General features: G+C 44.1%; 3 protein-coding genes across 4 annotated transcripts; all 3 read left to right on the top strand.

The window, feature by feature from the left end:
• The first annotated feature begins 1,180 nt into the window (after nt 1-1,180).
• enpp6 (ectonucleotide pyrophosphatase/phosphodiesterase 6) lies at nt 1,181-6,369 on the top strand. The gene is made up of 8 exons (XM_076048053.1): nt 1,181-1,476; nt 3,740-3,919; nt 4,069-4,180; nt 4,493-4,634; nt 4,750-4,929; nt 5,143-5,280; nt 5,805-5,928; nt 6,131-6,369. The coding sequence occupies exons 1-8, from the start codon at nt 1,218-1,220 to the stop codon at nt 6,328-6,330; spliced, it is 1,335 nt and encodes a 444-aa protein (XP_075904168.1). The 5' UTR covers nt 1,181-1,217; the 3' UTR covers nt 6,331-6,369.
• Nucleotides 6,370-8,874: 2,505 nt separating this feature from the next.
• Nucleotides 8,875-11,037, top strand: LOC142902749 (fibroblast growth factor 4A-like). Its single transcript, XM_076048155.1, has 3 exons — nt 8,875-9,359; nt 9,645-9,748; nt 10,678-11,037. The coding sequence occupies exons 1-3, from the start codon at nt 9,068-9,070 to the stop codon at nt 10,852-10,854; spliced, it is 573 nt and encodes a 190-aa protein (XP_075904270.1). The 5' UTR covers nt 8,875-9,067; the 3' UTR covers nt 10,855-11,037.
• A 621-nt stretch (nt 11,038-11,658) lies between these two features.
• Nucleotides 11,659-19,200, top strand: immt (inner membrane protein, mitochondrial (mitofilin)). 2 transcript variants are annotated; one of them, XM_076048030.1, is made up of 14 exons: nt 11,659-11,816; nt 12,239-12,306; nt 13,004-13,190; nt 13,791-13,926; nt 14,361-14,453; nt 14,553-14,699; nt 14,838-14,971; nt 15,402-15,505; nt 15,960-16,095; nt 16,212-16,341; nt 16,568-16,791; nt 16,992-17,123; nt 17,606-17,735; nt 18,215-19,200. In XM_076048030.1, the coding sequence occupies exons 1-14, from the start codon at nt 11,775-11,777 to the stop codon at nt 18,820-18,822; spliced, it is 2,271 nt and encodes a 756-aa protein (XP_075904145.1). In that variant the 5' UTR covers nt 11,659-11,774; the 3' UTR covers nt 18,823-19,200. The 2 variants fall into 2 exon arrangements, with proteins under 2 accessions (XP_075904145.1, XP_075904146.1); XM_076048031.1 differs by having other exon boundaries at nt 11,669-11,816; nt 12,242-12,306.
• The last annotated feature ends 877 nt before the right edge of the window (nt 19,201-20,077 follow it).

Below are 20,077 nucleotides of genomic sequence, written 5' to 3'. Positions count from 1 at the left end.
TCAACACAGACATAGAAGATGGTTTATACATTAATCCGGCTGATTGTTGCTTTCACACAGCGGTCCATGGGTCAATAATGCACCTCGATGTAACTGAAGGTTTTCTGAGGGACATTTTGCATAGGAATAAAGAGCTGGGGTCTTTTTTTTTATTTTTTATTTTTTATTTTTTTTCTGATCCATTCTTTGATTCCATGCTTTTCTAAACCCGGACAGGAAATAATGACGAGGACGTCCTGTCGTCTTGTCACTGCTGCTGTTTTGAAATTAAAATTGCGTTGCCTTGGCAGACAGAGCGAAACCATCTCACCTGAAACTCTCCATGATCTCCGCCCCTCTCTCCCTCTCCCTCTCTCTCTCTCTCGTTCGCTCTCTCTCTCTCTGAAAATTTAGCAAAAACTGAAACTGGTTGGGGCACCAGTGTGGATCTGATTCGAACCCATTTGTCATGAGCTCTTTAAATAGTTGGATAACAGAAACTTTATTTCATTTTGTTTTTCGACGCAGAACATTTAAAACTAAAAATACAAACACCTCATCAAAAGGAACAACACAGTGTGTGTGTGTGTGTGTGTGTGTGTGTGTGTGTGTGTGGATCGAGTGGCAGGTGAGTGGTGCTAAAGTGTGGTGAGTATGTAGCAAAAAGGGTCTAAAACTTTTGTTATCCCTATCAAGTGTGTTAAGATTACACTCACAGCTGCTGAGCAAAGCAAAGGTCCTGAAAGATAGATAAAGTTTTTTTTTTTTTTTTCTTGCTGGGTCCCTGGTCTGTCCTCAATATGATGGGTTGTATTTTTTTTACATTTTGAAAAACTCTTTGAAATCCTTCATTGTTTCATTTCAGTGGTTGCCTTCAGACACAGAGAGTCCTCCGGCTTCACCTCACCCATTTCTCTTCATCCTCTTGTTTGTGCAGTGATTGCATTGTCTGGGTCCTCTGCGTCCCACAAAATGCTAAACCGCGACCGCTACGGAACACGACGGAAAGAACGATACTCTTGACAATGGGGAGAGAGAAAAAAAAACAAAAAAACAAACACAAAGTCATTTGTTCAAACAAGAGACAACGGAATACCTCACGGAAAAATGTGCAGCTCTATGTGTCTTCCAGATCCTCGGTGTTCCTCGGTGGCCGACAGCTGAGGAAAGCAAAATTCCAACTGGGGTCCATTTGACCCCCTCAGTTCACTCTGTAGTTAACAACAGACAGCAACGCCATGCAGACGCAGAGCCGTGGAGCAGCGTGTCGGTTGCTCTTCACTCTTTTGCTGGTGCAGTTATTCAGGAGAGGACAGCAGAACCAGGACGGCCACCCGCTGCTGGCCTTCTTGATTGACGGCTTCCGTCACGACTACCTGGATGAACTCGATGACCTGCCGGGATTTCGGGAGCTGGTCAACAGTGGGGTCAAAGTGGACTACATGACGCCAGACTTCCCCAGTTTATCCTATCCAAATTACTACACGTTAATGACAGGTAATTGACTTCCATCTTCAGCCAGACTGTGGCACGGATGATGCAGACAGCAAAAGAGGCAATCAGAGGGCGAGGCAGAAGTTGTGTTTTGGCTGGATAAGTAAATCAATTGAATTAATAATACAAATAATAATAATAATAATAATAATAATAATAATAATGTTTTTATCTATTTATAAAGCTCTTTTACAGGTGCTCAGAGTCACTTTACAGGTAAAATAACAATATAAAACAACTCCAGAGATTAAAATGAATAAACCATTAAAATAGATGTTGAACAATTGACCATATTTTCCCCAGAAAAGAGAATTTAAACTGGAGTATAAGCTAGTCTTTCCCATTGCATTGCTTAGGACAAGATTTTGTACAGGTCGTCTCAACAATCCAAAGTGCGGACAAGGTTATAAAATTGCAATAATTGAACTTTTCAGTTACATAAGAGCCACTGGAGTGCGAGCTGGGCTTTGCGTATCACCGACTCCATTGTCTTCCCCGCTAGTCATCCCTGGCTGCTGCCCCAGACCCGCTGGCCTGGGGGATTCAACCGGACCAGGCCAAGCACAGCCAGTGCTTGGCCTTGATGGCTTCAGGAAATTTAGGGAAATTGTGAATTTGTGCCGGATCTCTGGTTTAAATCAGAACCAGAATCAGAATCAGAATCAGAATCAGAAATACTTTATTTATCCCGAGGGGAAGTTCTTTTAGTAACAGGGCTCCCTCCAGTCAACTTGAGTAATGTACATAAAATATAGAAGCATGCAATGACTAAAAGAAAAATAATAAAAACAAGAGAAAATTAAATAGACGGCTATTTATACTTAGTGCACAGCTGACAGTATGAAAAAAAATGGCATGGTGCCAAGTGCAGATTTAACAGTTTTGGAGGTGGTGGTGGTGGTGGTGGGGGGGGGTCTAAAGAGCATATAGCTATAAAATACTATATAAATACATCTCATGTGCCTGCTATATACTTGCAATGCTGTGGCAAGATATATGAGGGGCTGGTGAAGCTTCACTGTTCTCCTCCAACATTCAGTCTATCAGTCTTTCTTTCGATTCAGTGTGATTTGGGACACGGCATCGTCCGTTGTATTGTGCAGTCCTGGAATATGAGCTGCGCAAAATAATGAAGTTACCCAGAAGAGAAACCCAGCGATGCTTCTCAGAAATCTGTTGATGGACAGTATTGAGAAATGCCCTCAGTAGCAATATTCACTGCTGCCTCACTGTGGACAAAGAAGATTATTATTTTTATTTTTTTCTAAAACCAGTGCTTACCTTAAAGAAGATCTGCGATGATGATGATGATGATGATGATGATGATGATGATGACGATGATGATGATGGGGTATATTTCCATTAAAGCAGAAGAGGTGATTTGGTTATTTGGCAAGGATGACAGTTCTCAGCGAACCACTGCTTGAGGAGAAAAAAGATTATAAATAATCATGAAAGAAAAAGCAATTGCATTTTTCAAACAGTGAGGACCAGGACCAAAGCAGACAACTCTGGGTTGCGCAAGAGATATTTCATATCCTAACACACAGAACATATTTTGAAGAAGAAGCGAAAACTAAATCAGCGGTGAACAGGACAGGAAGCAAAACGTGAAAAAGCCAGAAAAACTATGACAACATGCGACAATGGACCTGAATCCACAATGACGGAAGGCAATGAAGGAAACAATGAGCCAACAAAGACAAAAGGAGACAAGGACTATTGATACAAGAGGTCAGAGGGGGGGGGGGCAGTGACAAGATGTAAAGCGCGGAACAATACGGGGAGATGAGACTATCAGAATAAAAAAGGGAAGGACAAAAACGACAGATCAACAAAGAGCCTCGGACTGCAAATCAAATATTTCAGGGCTGCTGCGACGCCCACACATGCGACGCCACAGAGACGCCAGTGAGAGAGGTTTTGTAGAGGCTTGGTTGGTTGAGGGGGGCGGGGGGCTCTGGTGTCATCGTCGCGGGGTTCCCGGGTAGTGGAAAAGTGATCTCTATCCAGCCCTGTTCTGGTCTTTTGGTGGGTCCAGTTGTCTGCTCGATTGGAAACACCCCCATCACCGCCTTGTCGGCTGAGTCATTTCTATTGGGTTCTCGTTGGATTGCTTTGACGTCAACAATCCGACAGGTTGACCATGTCATGTACTGTCCAGCCATGTGTCCCTCCCAAATAGCGGTTTAGAAGCAAGACAAGGTGAGTCTGAAACTTTAACTCCTGGACGATGACAGGCTGTGGTTCATCTCAACACTTTAAGGTCGACACTGCGATGTTCATCACATGACTGGAAACTACATGTGGGATCAAACCTCAAACAAAGAGTTTCTGATCGGGACCAATCCAGACAGCGAGTTGCCTTTGTGGTGGGATGGATCAGAACCTCTGTGGATCACCCTGCAAAAGTTGGGACAAAAGGTCTTCATGTACTTCTGGCCCGGTAAGCACTTTTCAACAGCGCATGATATTGTGCTTGTTGTACTAATTATTGATGACATATTTGTGTGCCTCCACAATGTTAAACTGCTTCATTGGGATGTTCATCCAAGAAGGGACAGTTGAAGGACTTTTGTCTCTGTGCGTCCTCAGGCTGTGAGGTTGAGATTCTGGGGGTTCGTCCGTCGTTCTGTGAGAAATATTTCTACAACCCGTCAGAAAGAAACCTGACGGATGCGGTGATAAATGCTCTGCAGGTCCTGAGGTAAAGGCACAATCGTCTGCGTCTTTCTTGCAAGGGAAATAATAAAGTGCGTAATATGATGGCAAATGGAATACTGCATGCGATCTATAGCACTTTCCATGATGATTGTTTAGAAAAAAAAAAAGAAGAATTAAAGAAGCCAAGCCAGTGTTGCCCAACCAGCACCCCATCACGGGGTCAATGGTTGGTTGTCCCTTCTGAAGGACTTAAGAAGGCTGCTTGGAAGGGTTCAGTAAGGGAGAACAATGAGCTGACTTCTTAACACCCTTCTTAACGGTGTGTCTTTGTGTGTGTGTGTGTGTCTGTGTGTAGGTCCCGTCAAGCCAGCATGGCAGCAATCTACTATGAAAAGATTGATGTGGAAGGACATCACTTTGGTCCAGACTCACATCAGGTCAAAACAGCCGTGCGGCAATTAGACCTTGTGATGCAGGAACTCCATCGGAGAGTCAGAGTCAGTAGATATCACATCGCTGCAGCGTCACAATCCCACCTCCTCGATCATTTATGATTAATCTGTGTTTGATGTTTTTGTTGTTGTTGTTGTTGTTGTTGTTGTTAAATTTCAGGAAATGGAGATGGAAGACAAGCTCAACATTATGTTGTTTTCAGACCATGGAATGACAAAGATCCAGTGGATGGAGAAGGTCATAGAGCTTGACAAGTACATCAGCATGTCGACTATTGCCAAGATGATGGACAGAGGACCTGTCGTCAGTCTGTGGCCAAAAGAAAACAAGTACAATGAAGTGAGTTTGATCAACAGAAGCGTTTCGTTTTGGCTTCACAGTCCTTATTGTCGGTGATGGCAAACAAGACATAGACAACGCAAATATACCATATCTCTACGAAAGAGGAGTTCCTCCAATGGCCACTAGATGGACTAACAAAGGACGAACTCACTAAAAAAAAATACTTTTTTTTAATGACAGTGTGTTCAAAAATCTATCTATGTCTTCCAGGTCTATGCTTCATTGTCCCAGGTCCCCAACATGCGTGTCTATGCCAAAGACCAGATCCCCGAACGCTTCCATTTCAAAGGAGGGAGGTTTGTTGCCCCCCTGACGCTGGTTGCAGACCCGGGCTGGTTCATAACTGAGGTGAGGCGCATTTCAATACCTCCATGAACTGCTCCACGTGCCTACCCAGCGGCTCTGACCTTAAAGAACGCTGCTCCTCAGACAGACATTCGTTTTGAATTTTTGTAAATTGCTTGAACTGAGTGTTGCAACTTATCTGAGGAGTTTTACAGGCTTCTTTTGAGTTGAAGTTAATGACATCGTGCTTGAAATGACCGCTTATATGAAGACCTTCACAGTGCTACTATTTATTTGGAGTGTATTTGACTTTATAAAGTGCTTTGAATGCGTTGTTGCTCAAGTACTGTAGTTTAAGCTATTCTCCACTGTCTTAAATCCTTGATATTTATTCTAACTTCAAGAGTTGTTTTTTTTTTACCAAACTGCACCGCGAGATGATTCTACTTGTTTATAGTCAAAATTTCTCACGAATAAATACTTTTCCTTATATTTAGACTGGCCTTTTTTTTGTATGAGGATTCCAAAATTTTTACTTTTGCAAATCCCCCAGAATGTTTGTTGTGTGTTCTAAATTCACGCTTCAGAACAAGACAACTCTCCCATACTGGAAAAATGAGTCTGGGGAACAGACAGCCTGGCAAAACGGTTGGCATGGTTACGACAATGAGTTCCTCGACATGAGAGGCTTCTTCCTCGCAACAGGACCGGGTAATAATCCAGTTGCCTTTTCAATAAGACAATGCATTAAGTTTACACTTTGGGTCTGATCCTTTAGTCTCATAATAGGCCTGTCACATTTAACACGATCTTAGTTCACTTTTATTCCAATTCAATCATCATTTAATCATTATTGAAATAGAATTAAAATTGCTTTAACTTCTTCCATTTTTTTTCTCTTTTCTTTTTTTAGAATTCAAGCAAAATGTTCAGGCCGCTCCAATTCGTGCCGTGGATGTTTACAACCTGATGTGCTGGACGTTGGGAGTGCAACCTTTGCCCAACAATGGATCCTGGTCTCGTGTGGAATATCTCCTGAACGGCTCGGCTCCAGTCCTGTACTCGAGCCTTTGGATGTGTTGTATGTTTTTGGGAACGCTCCTCCTTGTGTGAGGAAGACGTCAGACATGGCAGTCGTTGTGCTTTGACAATAATCTGTCAGCTGTTAATGCTGACACAAAGGGCTTGGGTTGAACCATACTCTACGTTTCTCGATTAACCACTTCTCCTCTCCCTGAGCCCCTTCTGAGTCCTCCTCTTGAAAAAAAGACATCCTCTGAATAAAAACGATATGTCCCCACAATCGCAAAGTCTACTGTCATTACACTCGGTGTCAGAATAAAGGTATCGCTTGTGAGATTGCAGTCCTATATCTAGATTATTACAGTTAGACTGGGCTCAATCAGTTAGTGTTAGACTGGGCGAGTATGCCCAAATCTATTGATTCACCAAGCTGAATCGCAATTGTTGAGGTGATGTAAAAAAAAAAAAATCAACTTTTTGCCTTCATAAAACCATTGAACAACATCTAGACAGCAGCTGTACCAAGTTTGGTGCTGCTGAGGCAAAGCGTGGTTCAATTATAGAGGACGCATCCAATCAAGCATCAAACTACTATCATGCGTAGCCGCAGCTGCCCTCCCAAATCAGCCGCTAGGTGGCAGCGGCGGGTGGGCGGGGGCGTGGCTGGAGCGCAGGTCTTCCCTCTGACGTGACGTGACGTGGTCACGGAGTTCCCTCTGGCAGGAGACGTCAAGCGAGGCAGGACAAAGAGGGAAAGGTCAGAGTGACGGTGGGGGGGGTGAGGAGGGTCCAGGTGCGGGAGCCGCTGAGGAGCAAAACAACCGGTGAGACAAAAGGGCAGCCGACGGGTTCAAGGAGTGAAGGAAAAAACATCCAACTGGGCGCAGAGCCAGGCGGCGCTGTGTGAGGGCGGTGAGGAGCAACCTGAGGCGACTGGAGGTCAGGAGGTTGGCGGTTCCAATCCCACTCCATCCGAGTCTGTCGTTGTGTCCTTGGGCAAAAAACAACTTGACCCACATTGCCTCCTACGTACATGACTGGATGTTTTGGGTGGTTGGTGGTCCGAGGGGCCGTTTGATTGGCTGCCACGCTTTCCCAGGTTCTCCTCATGGTTTCCTTGAGCATCGCCTTGTCTCTTTTAACTCGAGAAGACTCCTGTTTTGGTTTTTGTTCATTTTTCCCTTCAAGAACACTCTTCATTAGTTCAATTTTTTTAAAAACTAATATTTCAAATGATCATTTTTCAAAATGATGGAAGCAATCAAACCCATGACCTTTTTTTTGGCTGTGAGGCGGCAGCGCTAACCACCCAACCACGGCCGAAGATTAAACACCGCTCCTCGGAATTAGCTCGCCTGCTAGCTGTCTGTCATTCATACAATCAATACAACACTTACTGTTGGTCTGCGAGACGCAAGGAGACAACAAAAAAAAATATTGCTTTTAGCAAAAATAAGTAATTAAATTTGATCTGATTACTGGTTTGGGGGACATTAACTCGTTAGATTACTCGTAACACTGAAATAGTAATCAGATTAGAATAATGAGTTATTCACTAACACATCATTACTGCCCCCCCCCCCCCCCTCCTAACCGGACATATTTGAAAAATACTAAGGAAGCTTGCATAAGCAAAGGTGTCACAAGTGTTCCAACAGGATGTAGAAAAAAACTCAACTGACAAGGTTTATGTGCATAGGGTTATAAATAGTACCTCCGTCACATCCACCATGGGGTTTAATGCGTATTGAGGGTATGAGCTGTTCATGTGTGTACACATGCTCCGTCCCCTTTGTTTTCCCTCGCTAATTCCTCCATAAGGCCCAACATGAGTGATGCAACTGACGCACAAAATGCCACACAACATTTATTATCTGCACAGTCACCAAGCAGGGGAGTTTGTTCAGTGACATTCTGCGAATGAGAAAGAGACTCACAGCCAACTGTACTGAACTGAAAGGACAGTCAACTGAGTTTCCATTCCATTGAAGGATTTTCAGTGGAAACTGAGGTGAAACCAACATGAATTCATCATGAGTGGCTGGAATCAGTTTCAATCAACCAGTTAAAGTTAGACTGTTACAGTTAGACTGGGCTCAATCAGTTAGCGTTAGCGTCATCACATGCTCTCCCACACATGTGTAGGGTGCCACCCACCAGTCAATTTATTTATGTTTATTTATGTCTTTTTCTGAATAATCATTGTCTGCCGATTAAGAGGTTTTATTTTTTATTGATTTTTTTTGCCTCTTTTAAATGTCCACTCCAAAATGATATATTTTTTTTATAATATTTCTGAATACAAAATAAATTGAATTCATTTTATTCTTGACTTTTGATTTTCTTTCTTCGTGAGCCTTGAGAAGCCGACTCTCTAAAAGAGCGCCGACTGACCACTGTTTGTGTTTACTTGTTGTTTCTTTGTGTCACACCATCCATGAGTCACAGACGGTCGGAGGTGTGATGTCATATCGGGGCCAATATAAGTTGGATGCGCGTGGAGGTGCCGGTGGTAGGGGTCAAACCGCACGAGTGCAGACGACTTCTCTCGCAGATCACTCGGATTCTTTTTTTTTCTTCGACTTTCCAGAGATTCCAGAGGTTGCAGTGTTTTTTCACGGGAAGCCGGGCTTGAACGCACAGCATGCTTCAGCTCACAGCGTTGACTTTTAACTTCTTCTCTTCTTTCTTTTTTGTGATGCTCAAACTGGAAGGATTCTTCAAAGCAAGTCTTGGCTCCAACAGAAAGAATGGTGCGTGTTACAGCAGCGCGGCTGATACAGTAGCTGCCTATTAGTTCAATTTCCGGGAGGTTGACAAGCGGACGATGCCGTCGCCCCGGTCCAGGAGCCCCCTGCTTCTCTATGGGATCGTTCTGTGCAGTTTCTTCGCTCCTCTCCAAGTTGCCAGCAGTCATGGACAGACGACACAAAACAAAGGGACAGTCGCTCCCGGCAACAGAACCTGCTGCAGCAAGAGGGAAGCCACAAGTACAGATGAAGAATATCTTCTGGGCATCAAGAGACAGCGGAGACTCTACTGTAACATCGGCATCGGCTTCCACATTCAGGTTCTACCCACTGGCAAGATCACAGGCGTTCATCACGAGAACAGATACAGTGAGTGTCTTCGACTGCAGCTCATTTCTCAAACTGTACTTTCAAACAGGGCAGAAAAAGTTTGCATTTCATTGAAATATTTTACCATTATATTTAAACGTGGCTTTTATTATGACGTCGTCATTCCCACCAGATACGTCAAATATGTAACTCGGGCATTTCAGGATTGTGGTGCTCTTAGTTTTTGTTCTTGAAAATGGACAGAATATTGTTACGAGAAGAATGTTGAAGTACTTATGTGCATTTTTCCGACAACTTTCATATGTTTTTTTTTTTTTTTTTTAGGCCTCCTGGAAATTTCCCCAGTGCAAAGAGGAGTGGTGACTCTGCTCGGGGTGCATAGTCATCTCTTCATAGCCATGAACAACAAAGGGAAGCTCTATGGTTCGGTAGGAGCTCAACTCTATCTATCTATCTATCTATCTATCCATCCATCCATCCATCCATCCATCCATCTATCTATACATCCATCATCCATCTATCTATCTATCCATCCATCCATCCATCCATCTATCTATACATCCATCCATCCATCTATCTATCTATCTATCTATCTATCTATCTATCTATCTATCTATCCGTCCGTCCATCCATCTATCTATACATCCATCATCCATCTATCTATCTATCTATCTATCTATCTATCTATCTATCTATCTATCCATCCATCCATCCATCCATCTATACATCCATCATCCATCTATCTATCTATCTATCTATCCATCTATACTTCCATCCATCCATCCATCCATCCATCTTCTGAACCTGCTTCCTCCTGCGCTCGGGGTTGCAGGGCTCTGCTGGTGCCTCTCCCGGCTGTCATGGGGTGAAGGCAGTTGACAGCCTGGACAAGTCGCTGTTTCATGGCAGGGCCACGTAGAAAGACAAGAAAACCAACTGTACACACACACACACACACACACACACACACACAATTTAGATTTTTAGACAAATTCCCAATCGGTCTCAAATGCATGTTTTGCACTGTGGGAAGAAGCACGAGGACCCAGCTCGAAGCCACTGGGACACTGGGAGAACATGCAAACTACAGTCTTTGCATCCAGATTGTCTGATGGAGACTCAGCCTTCAGGTTGCATTTGCTTGCACAGCTTTTGTGCTGTCGTGTTGCCTTAAAAACGTCCTGGACACCGGACACATTTTTACTGTACCTGTCTGTGGACCGACTGAGCAGCTGGGGGGGGGGGGGGGGGTTAGACTGGAGCACACTGATGTCATGAGGAGTCCATCAGATGAAGGTCTTCAACACTGACGCGTCCCTCATCTCCTCCTGTGTTTCATCTCATCCTCTCTCTCCAGGAACACTTCAGCAACGAATGCACATTCTCGGAGAATCTCCTGGCAAACAACTACAACGTTTACGAATCGGCCGCCTATCCCGGCATGTACGTCGGCCTCGGCAAGACTGGGAAAGCCAAGAGAGGCAACAGGGTTACACAAGCCATGACAATGACACACTTTCTCCCCAGGGTCTGAGAGGGAGACGGGTTGAGGGGAATCATTGGGAATGAACTGGAGGAAACGCGCGCCATCTGCCAGGCTGCTTATTAAAGTGACAGATAATCAACCTTTAAAAGGGGGATACCGAAAATTAAATATGGCAAAATGCACGAGGATTTTGTAATAATACAATTTATCATATTAAATACAAATCTCTGGGGAAAAGCCAGCATACAGGTCCATGCCAGCCAGTAGGAATTTGGAGAGGTCTGAATTAAAGCTCTGCTTTATGACCATTGTTTTTGGTATTGTGGTATATTGGCTAATGCACAACACCTGTCCATCGTAAACTCCTGCATCCTTAAGTCACACATAAGAACAGACAGGAAAAAGACTACGGATATATTTCCAGAGGAAGAATAAAATGCAGGTACACAAATAAAGAATTTTACAAACTTGCTTATTGTTGTGTTATCGAATAAAATGTGTCATAGGGAGCAAAAAGAGACTGGATATGGTTATGTATGAATTATTGTCATTGTTTGAATTTAAAAAAAATAAAATAAAAATTTGATAAAGACTTGAAAAAAAAACAACAACTCTGTTTCCTTTTTCTACATACAATATATAAGAATCATAACCATAAAAAAATAACAAATTACAAAATAAATGCACACATAAGTAGAAAAGACGGTTAAAGGTAACTCGATTGAATGGAATTCCTGTATTTTACATGTAATTCGACGCATCACACGCAGTAGTTCATACGTCAACGTTAACACTTTTTCTTACGGCACTAGAGGGCAGCATTTACGGCAGCCTGGTCAATACAGCCCCCGCTCGGAATCACTCGAAGAAGAAGACAAGACGGGCGAAGAAGACGAAGCACAAAACAGTCTTCTGCGTGTTGGGTGAAGGTTAAAGTCAGCAAGATTTGGACAATTCATCCAAGCAACATGTTGAGGGCTTGTTTAAGAAGCGCTAACGCCACAGCCCCGGTAAGACGGACACGTTGTTGTCATTTATCCACATTATTAGCTGCTAGCTTAGGCGAACGTTGTGGCGTTTGTGAATACGTCGCAAATGGAAAAGCAAGCTACAAAAATAAAAATGTATTTGTATTTTTAGACTGCCTGAGTAATAATGGCCCAGGACAAGTCTGTAGTAAATGACATTGATTTAGAATTGTTGTACCATTACGCATAAACACATTAGATTACTATGACACTCGCAAAATGACAGTGTGTCGCTGTCCAGGTTAAACCTTGCATGCTTGGTAACACGTCTAGTCATCTGTCATTTTATTTTGAAACAAAGACATTGTAACAAACAAACGAACAAACAAACAAACAAACAAAAACAGTGTAAATGAATGAATGTGATCGTTGCGCTCTTGTCTGACACTCGGCCTTCCCTGCAGAAGATCTTCAGGAGACCCAGCCCGTCCAACTTGCAGCACTGTCGCCACTACACGTCCGGACAGGCCAGGTGACGCACGCACGCACGCACGCACGAGTACATTATCGTGGGTCAGCGCTTTCACTTTGACTCGCTTCATACAGTCGGTGTATTATATGCTGCGCAGTCCGCACGTGCAGTGTTTCCTACGACAACGTCATTTTAGTGACGTCTTGTAAAAGCCACGTTTGTCTTGTTGTTATTATTATTATTATTATTATTATTATTATTATTATTATTATTAATAATAATAATATTATTCAACAAAAAACAAACTTGGTGATCTAAGGCTGTGGTACCGGTTGGAGACTCTGGACCCCCTTTTTTTTTTTCTTCTTTTTTTTTGCCTTGTCATGAAGTCACGGTGAAAAAAAACAAACACATCATGCGATATGAATAAAACACGTTGCTTTAATGTCAGTTGAAAATTAACCAAAGCAAAGTTGCACCTGAATCAGAGGACCAACATTTCTTTGCTGTCATTGTATTGAAAGGTATCGACGCTCAGGAGATCCTTAATGAGAAGCATTAGTTCATTCTAAAGGCACCTTAGTTTCATATAATATTGGTGGTCTGCTTGGGGGGGGGGGGGCAAGGTGGTTCAGTCTTTGTGATCATCGTGTCAAACAATGAAGCAGAATCTTCAAACATTTCCTTCACAGCCTGATGTTTGGAAAATGGAAGCTGTCGAGATCTTTGTCAAACAATTTGCCTTCTGTTCCGACAGCGGACCGAGCAAAGTCATCGCTGTGGGCTTGCTGACAGTAGGGGGCGGCATCGGAGGTACCGTCCTCTATGCAAAATGGGACAACAAGTTCAGGGCTGCCGTGGAGAAGAACGTTCCCTACTCGGACCGGCTCTTCAGCCTGGCCTTGGGGGCGCCTCCTGGGGTCGGGAGTCTTCCCGTCTTGAAGGTCAGAATCAAATCTGTCGTCTCGCAGCAGCCACTCAGAATAAACGACGACAGATCTAAAGACCTCTCGAAGAAGCTTTTTCACACAGAGAAGATGCACCAGATGATGGCGCTGTCCATCACAAAGCTGTTTTGTTCCGCACTAGTGTGTGTGTGTGTGTGTGTGTGTGTGTGTGTGTGTGTGTGTGTGTGTGTGTGTGTGTGTGTGTGTGTGATAATTTCAGCTTGTGACGACGTCAGTGGTGTTGGTTGCCATGGATAAAAACACACAAGCTGCGTTTCAATTCCGTTTTTTTTTTTTTATATATGCAAAATAAGAGCGCTATTTCCTACGGAAGCGTATTGCATTCACTTGTTAAACAAATAAAGTTAGAGTTAGAGATTCTGGAGAAGAAACAGCGACATCTAGTGGTTACATTTCAGATTGCAGGTTTTTTCACTCTCCCATGAACTACGGTGGCCTGCACGGCCCAAACTTGGATTCCTCGTCCACCTCCACCTTCTTCTTTTGAAGACGCCAGTGGTCACCTTGAAGATGAAACGTGCTGTCTGGCTTCTCGTCGTGTTTTAATTCCTGCGGGACGATTTCTATCTCGTTCAGACCGAGCCGAAGCAGGTGCCGTCTCGTCTGGAGAAAGAGGCGCGGACTCCCTCCGCCAAGTCGGAGAAAAAGGCGAAAGAAGCTCCTGCCGCTGAGACCGGCGCGGTTTCCCCTCAGCCTGCACAGAGCATTGAGGGTAAGTCTTCTGACTGTAGTGGTTAGAAATATGAAATAGAAATATGTGGTAAATCGCGATTCACGATTAATCGCAATTAATTGAATCGTAGCCTTCTGAATCGGAATCAAATTGAATTGTCAGGTACTTAGTGATTCCCACTCTTAGTAGTAGTAGTAGTAGTTGGTTGTATCTTTAATAATATTAATCATCTATGAATGTATTTGCTTTATTTGCTGATTGAATTGACTTGAGGATTCTTTAAAAAAATTTTTTGTCAAAGTCTCATTTCTGATGTTTTTTTATTCTCCTTTATAGTCATCCTGCTTGGTCAGGTTGTGTTTCGACTCCATTCTAATGATGGAGTTTGGACACTAATGGATAATCAGTGTTTGCCCCAAGCCAAGCGCTGCTTCACAGTGTTGTTTCCCCTGCTGTGTTTGTGTCCCACTCAGAGGCTTCAGCAGAGGCCACTCACATCATCTCAGCCATCGGTGAGGTTCCATCAGTTCCAGCTCCGCTCGACACAGAGGGAGCAGCGGTCACAGGTCAGCACTCAAACTTAGTGATTTATTTATTATCAGTTACTGTTTGGTTTGTAATGGTCGCACTTGACATTTGTCATTTTTCTTGTTCCTCCCACCCAGCGGAGTGCAAAGACTGCGAGCATCACGCTGAGGGTCACGCCAGCGAGGAGTCTCCCGTGGTCAAGGAAGCTCTGAAAGAACGTCCGGCCGAAGAAGTGACGGCTCGACTCGCCCAGCAGGAGCAGGAGGAGACGGACGTCTTAACGTGTAGGTTGCCGTCAGTTCAACTCACAGCAGCTGCGTTTCCATCAAACGTCCATCTTCAGCAAAACCTTAAAAGCCGAAAGCCCTGAAGCCATGACGTGGCACTAATGTGCTGCTGCTTTTTGTGTCTGTCGTTTGCAGCGGTGTCGACCAATCTGGAGGACTCGCTGGCGTCCTCGGCTAAAGCAACGCTTCAAGCCATTGGCGCCCAGGAGGCGGCTCTGCAGGCCATCATCCGGCACACCAACAAGCTGAAAGTGGCCATGGAAGCAGAGGTACACACAACTCTCACTCTCATGTATGTGTGTATTTTCATGTGTATATATATATGTATGTGTGTGTGTATATATATATATATATATATATATGTGTGTGTGTGTGTGTGTGTGTTTATGTGTATATGTATATACATATACATATATATACATATGTTTATGTGTATATGTATGTATTTATATATATATATGTATGTATGTGTATCTCTATATATGTATGTATGTATATATGTGTGTGTGTGTGTATATGTATACATATATATATGTTTATATATGTACATGTATGTATATATATGTGTGTGTGTAAAAAAATAATATTTATATGTATATATATATATGAAAATACACACACATATGCATATATGTTTATGTATGCATGTATATATATATATATATACATGTGTGTATTTCTGTGTGTGTGTGAACTCAGGTGCCAGCCCAGGAGAAGTCTGCCCAGTGGAAAGAACTGGAAGCTGCGATCGTGGAAAGAACCTCTGCAGTGGATGATGCTGGGAAGGCTCTGTCCAAGGCAAAGTAAGACCATGCACAGGTGTATGTGCACGTGCACGTGCACGTGCACACACAACTTATTTATGGTTATTGTCAGTCAGTGCTTTGTCATTGTTGTAATGAAACAGTTTCTTGATGACATACTGATGTTTTTGGCTGTTTGCCATACACGACAAAGGAGAAGATGCTCTCGTGCAGCCGCAGTGTTTGTAGCAACACCGTTCACCGCACACTCGTACTGCACCTTCAGTTTAGCCCAGCTCAACTGAATGGTTGCTGCAGTCTTCTTGTCGCTCTATAGCTTCTCAATCCTGCGTGGCAACCTTCACCACGGCCAAATGTGAAAGCTCATGAGTTCAATTTCATTGCAACGACTGATTTGGTCTGAACGCAGTCTGATTAATCCCAACTGGAAGATTCTTCCACTCCAAATTAAAATCTGGTCATGGCCCGTTTGTCCTGCCTTCTCTTCCTGCAGTGAAGTCTTGGCCGACCTCAAGTCTGCGATTGACACATTCAAAGGGTCGAAGGTCGCCGCCGTTCGCCCGCTGCTCTTAGCGGCGGAGGAGAATCTGCATAACATGGTGGTGGACTTGGACAAAGCTGTCACTAAAGTGAGTTTGTGGACGTGACGTGCTGGGTCACGTGACCAGGAGGAGGAGGAGGAGGAGGAGGAGGAGGAGGAGGAGGAGGAGGATCCAAGCAATTGTGCGTCTTTCTCTTTGCACAGGTGCAAACTGCAGAATCCGAAGCCAGAATTGTGGCCCAGTATAGTGAACTAGTGAAAGAAGCCAAGCTCCAGTTTGAGAGGGAAGTCAGCAGTCTGCACCCAGAGATCCAGGCCAACTGGAAGGGCCTCAGTAAGTCTGTCTGTCTGTCTGTCTGTCTGTCTGTCTGTCTGTCTGTCTGTCTGCCTGCCTGCCTGCCTATCTGTCTATCTACCTACCTGTCTGTCTGTCTGTCTGTCTATCTATCTGCCTATCTCACACTATTGCAGTAATGTACATGCTAGAATGTACAAACCTGGCTGTCCTTTGTTGACTCTGAGCTCAACCAGACATCGCTGCGTGTTTGCTCGTCTTCCAGCCGGTAAACTGTCCGTGGACGACCTGAACGCCCTGATCGCTCACGCGCATCGTCGCATCGACCAGCTGAACACAGAGCTGGCGGAGCAGAGAGTCAGAGAGCAGATCCACATCGAGGCCGCGCTGCAGCAGCAGAAGGATGAGCACCAGAGGGCGCTGGAGAAGGCGGTCGGCACCACCCTGCAGCACGCCAAGGAGGAGTCTCGACTGGAGCAGGAGGGGAAGGCGAGTGGGAAGGAAACTGCTTTTGTTGGAGTTTATCTATCAGTTTAAAGAGAACTCCATTGCAGCTTGGCAAGAATTGACGCTTTGCACTGTTGTACTGTGTTAAAACCTCATCAGGAGTGTGTTTACATTTATTTTTTTTTCTTCCAAAACTTAATCCAGTTGTTTGTTACAAATGTGTTGTGATTTGTGCGTTGCAGCTTGTGGAAGTGAGGGAAGTGATGGAGGCGGAGATGAGGACCCAGCTGAGACGGCAGGCAGCTGCTCACATGGACCATGTTCAAGACGTCCTCAAGGTCCAGGAGCAAGAGCTGAGAGCAGACGCTGAGCAGGTAGGACTGGATGCAGGACGTGTCTCATATATGTCTAGATATGTATGTATGTATGTGTGTTTAGTAGGGCCGTGCGATTAATTGATTTTAAATCGAAATCAGATTTTTTTTTTAGTTGTAATGATGTTAAATAGAGGAAAATTATAAAATCGATTTCCTCTTTCATGCTTCCGGGTTGGCGGCTCTTGGCTACCGTAGTCTCTCCCCCCCCCCCCAAACCCCACCCTCCAGAAGCTGTTAACTGGCTACCTATGAAAATTTAGAAAATCGAAAATCGAGGTTTCAGAGAAAATAAATCGGGATTTTATTTTTGGATCAAAATCACCCAGCCCTAATGTGTGTATATCTATATCTATAGAATTGTTTACGCACACACAAGCACACGTTCTGAGTCGTATTTCTAGTTTCTAAGATTCTTTAGATTCTTCTCACTGGTGTCAGTTTTTCAAGGTTCCTGTCATTCCTGCTTTGCTTTTGTCCAGGTGCTGAGCAGTAAAATGCTGGAACAGGAAACCAAATACCATCAGCTGAGCCAAGAACAGCTCGACAACTTCAGCCTGGACATGAATGCAGCCTATGCCAGACTCAAAGGGATGGAGGATGCTATCAACAGTAAGATGCACACCTGCACTCGCACCAAATCATGCAGCAGTGGAAAACCCTTTTCCGACAGCCATGAAACTTTACTCAGCCTGGATCATCGACATGAAATATTTTCAAAAGGTTTGACTGCGTCAGAAGCTCACAAACAAATTTTGGAATAATTCAAATAATTGAATTGAATTGAATTGAATTGAAATGCGGCTGCTGGTAAGAGTTTTGAACTCTATTCTGAACTGGAACCACAACCAACGTGGGAAACAAGGAAAAGAGAACAGATCGGGTTCTGTTTCTTGTCCCAGTTCTCGTCAGAACACAAGCAGCAGCAGCAGCAGCATTCTGGCTGAGCCGTTCTCATTCCGACACTGGCACAGAACCCAGTTTGTGGCGAGGAGATTTCAAATTGGATCGGCAGGTTTCTTCACTTCAATGCGTCGACTTGCTCATATTTATAATTCTGTCTTGTACGTCCTCTCCCTTTTTACTTGCAGGCCATGTGGTTGCAGAAGAGGAGGCCCGGAAAGCTCACCATCTCTGGCTCTCTGTAGATGCCCTTAACTACGTCTTTAAAAATCCCAACACCGACAACCCAACGGTGGCGCTGGAGAGCGCCGCCCAGGCCGTGAAAGACAACTGCGACGACGACAGCTTCGCTTCAGCCCTTTCGCAGGCCCTACCGGAGGAATCCCGGAACCGCGGGGTCTACAACGAGTCCTTCCTCCGGGCCCAGTTCAATGCCCTGCGGCCGCTGGCGCGTCGGGTCGCCCTCATCGACGTGTCCCACAACTCCCTGTACCAGTATTTATTGTCCTACCTTCAAGCGGCGCTGCTGTTTGAGGATAAAGAGGTGGCGCCGCCACGGCAGCTGTGCAGCGAAGATCTAGACCCAATAAATCTCCTGGCGTACGCCAGTTACTGTCTGGAGCGCGGGGATTTGGAATTAGCGGCTAAACTGGTGAACCAGTTGAGAGGCGAGGCCAGGAGAGTGCTGGAGGACTGGCTGAAAGAAGCCAGGCTCACGCTTGAAACCAGACAGGTCGTCGGTCTCTTGTCTGCTTATGCAAATGCAGTTGGGTTAGGAACTGCCCAAGCTCCATAGACTCCGCCTCCCGTTCTGCTCTGTAAGCTCCACCTGGGCTTTTTCAGTTTCTAACGTTTTGTCACCCTTTCTAGACTCACAATGTGTCTCAGTAAATGTTCCAGTTCACAACAGAGGAGGGAAATAGCTGTGCTTTATATTTATGCCCAACAGCGATACAAAGGTCCGATCCTTTGTAATAATCACCAGTCTTGCGCTTCTGTCCAATCACGCAAGTCAGATTCAATAAATAAACGACGGTGCATGACACTTTTTTTGTTGTTTTTTTTTTTTTTGCATCTGCAAAGCAGATGTAAATAGTTTGCAGCACTGATTTGAGAATCACCTCATCAAATTGTTTATGTTAATATAATATGACCAAATAAACAAAGAACAACATGTGGTCTTTGAGCTTTCTTTACTTCCTTTTGTGACAAAATATGAATAATGGAGACATCACTGGTTAAGTGTGATATTTGGAGACTTGAAGTGGTTACTTTGCAGCCCTCACCCTCTCACCCATCCTCTACTGAGCTTGCCAGTGAACTACAGTGGCCTGCACACACCAAGCTGGATGCCTCGTCCACCTTCTTCAGTGGAAGCTAACTGGGAGCAAAACCCTTGGTCTGTGTGTGTTCTTATATATAAATAAGAACCAATCTATGGGTAGGAAAACCAAATGACTTATTGCACTTTAAGTACACACTTTTAATGTATTTATTGGCAGTTTATTTAGCTTTTACCAATGTAAAAAATAAATAAATAAAAAAAGATCTAAAAAAAAATAAAAAAAATCGTAAATCAGGCCAAATTTTACACACTAGACCTTTAGAGATGTTTTAAGGGGAATGTGAATTCAATTATTCCCAAGTCCACTTTTAATGTTGGTCCTTGTCTCTAATCTGGCATAGCCATCCACAGTACAGATGACATACAGAACTGACTGGGCATGCGCGAACTGTGTCCAGGACCTCCAGGATCACCGCCACGAACTGTGGCCCTTCCCCTTACAGCGAACAGGAGGCTGCTAGTAGCTAGCTGACCGCAAGCTAGCTGAAATATGATTGGATTAAAAACTCTATCGTAATATACAACACTGGAAGCAACGCGACCAAGTGGATATTTATAGATGATGCGAAAAGAACAGACTATGGAGAAAACCTTTATTGTCATATTCACGGGAAATTGTACATTTCTAAGAATTTTAAGGGCAGCAGAGAAGAACCTGCCCGCCACGGTTGGGTTAATGGACAAAGTAGTTGTTCAATCGGGAACC

The sequence above is a fragment of the Nelusetta ayraudi genome, unplaced genomic scaffold (assembly GCF_046127955.1).
Source record: "Nelusetta ayraudi isolate G7.1 ecotype Tasmania unplaced genomic scaffold, CSIRO-AGI_Nayr_v1 ptg000097l, whole genome shotgun sequence".
Lineage (NCBI taxonomy): Eukaryota > Metazoa > Chordata > Actinopteri > Tetraodontiformes > Monacanthidae > Nelusetta > Nelusetta ayraudi.
The sequence above is the reverse complement of the archived record's forward strand: the minus strand, read 5'-3'. Positions and strand labels throughout refer to the sequence as shown.

Bases quoted from the DNA above. Each gene is read 5' to 3' on its own strand.
- enpp6 (XM_076048053.1), top strand. From the start codon at position 1,218: ATGCAGACGCAGAGCCGTGGAGCAGCGTGTCGGTTGCTCTTCACTCTT. The intron at 4,181-4,492 runs GTAAAGGCACAA...GTCTGTGTGTAG, and splicing joins AATGCTCTGCAGGTCCTGAG to GTCCCGTCAAGCCAGCATGG. The intron at 5,281-5,804 runs GTGAGGCGCATT...TTCACGCTTCAG, and splicing joins CGGGCTGGTTCATAACTGAG to AACAAGACAACTCTCCCATA.
- LOC142902749 (XM_076048155.1), top strand. From the start codon at position 9,068: ATGCCGTCGCCCCGGTCCAGGAGCCCCCTGCTTCTCTATGGGATCGTT. The intron at 9,360-9,644 runs GTGAGTGTCTTC...TTTTTTTTTTAG, and splicing joins TCATCACGAGAACAGATACA to GCCTCCTGGAAATTTCCCCA. The intron at 9,749-10,677 runs GTAGGAGCTCAA...CTCTCTCTCCAG, and splicing joins AAGGGAAGCTCTATGGTTCG to GAACACTTCAGCAACGAATG.
- immt (XM_076048030.1), top strand. From the start codon at position 11,775: ATGTTGAGGGCTTGTTTAAGAAGCGCTAACGCCACAGCCCCG. The intron at 16,096-16,211 runs GTGAGTTTGTGG...CTCTTTGCACAG, and splicing joins TGGACAAAGCTGTCACTAAA to GTGCAAACTGCAGAATCCGA. The intron at 17,736-18,214 runs GTAAGATGCACA...TTTTACTTGCAG, and splicing joins GATGGAGGATGCTATCAACA to GCCATGTGGTTGCAGAAGAG.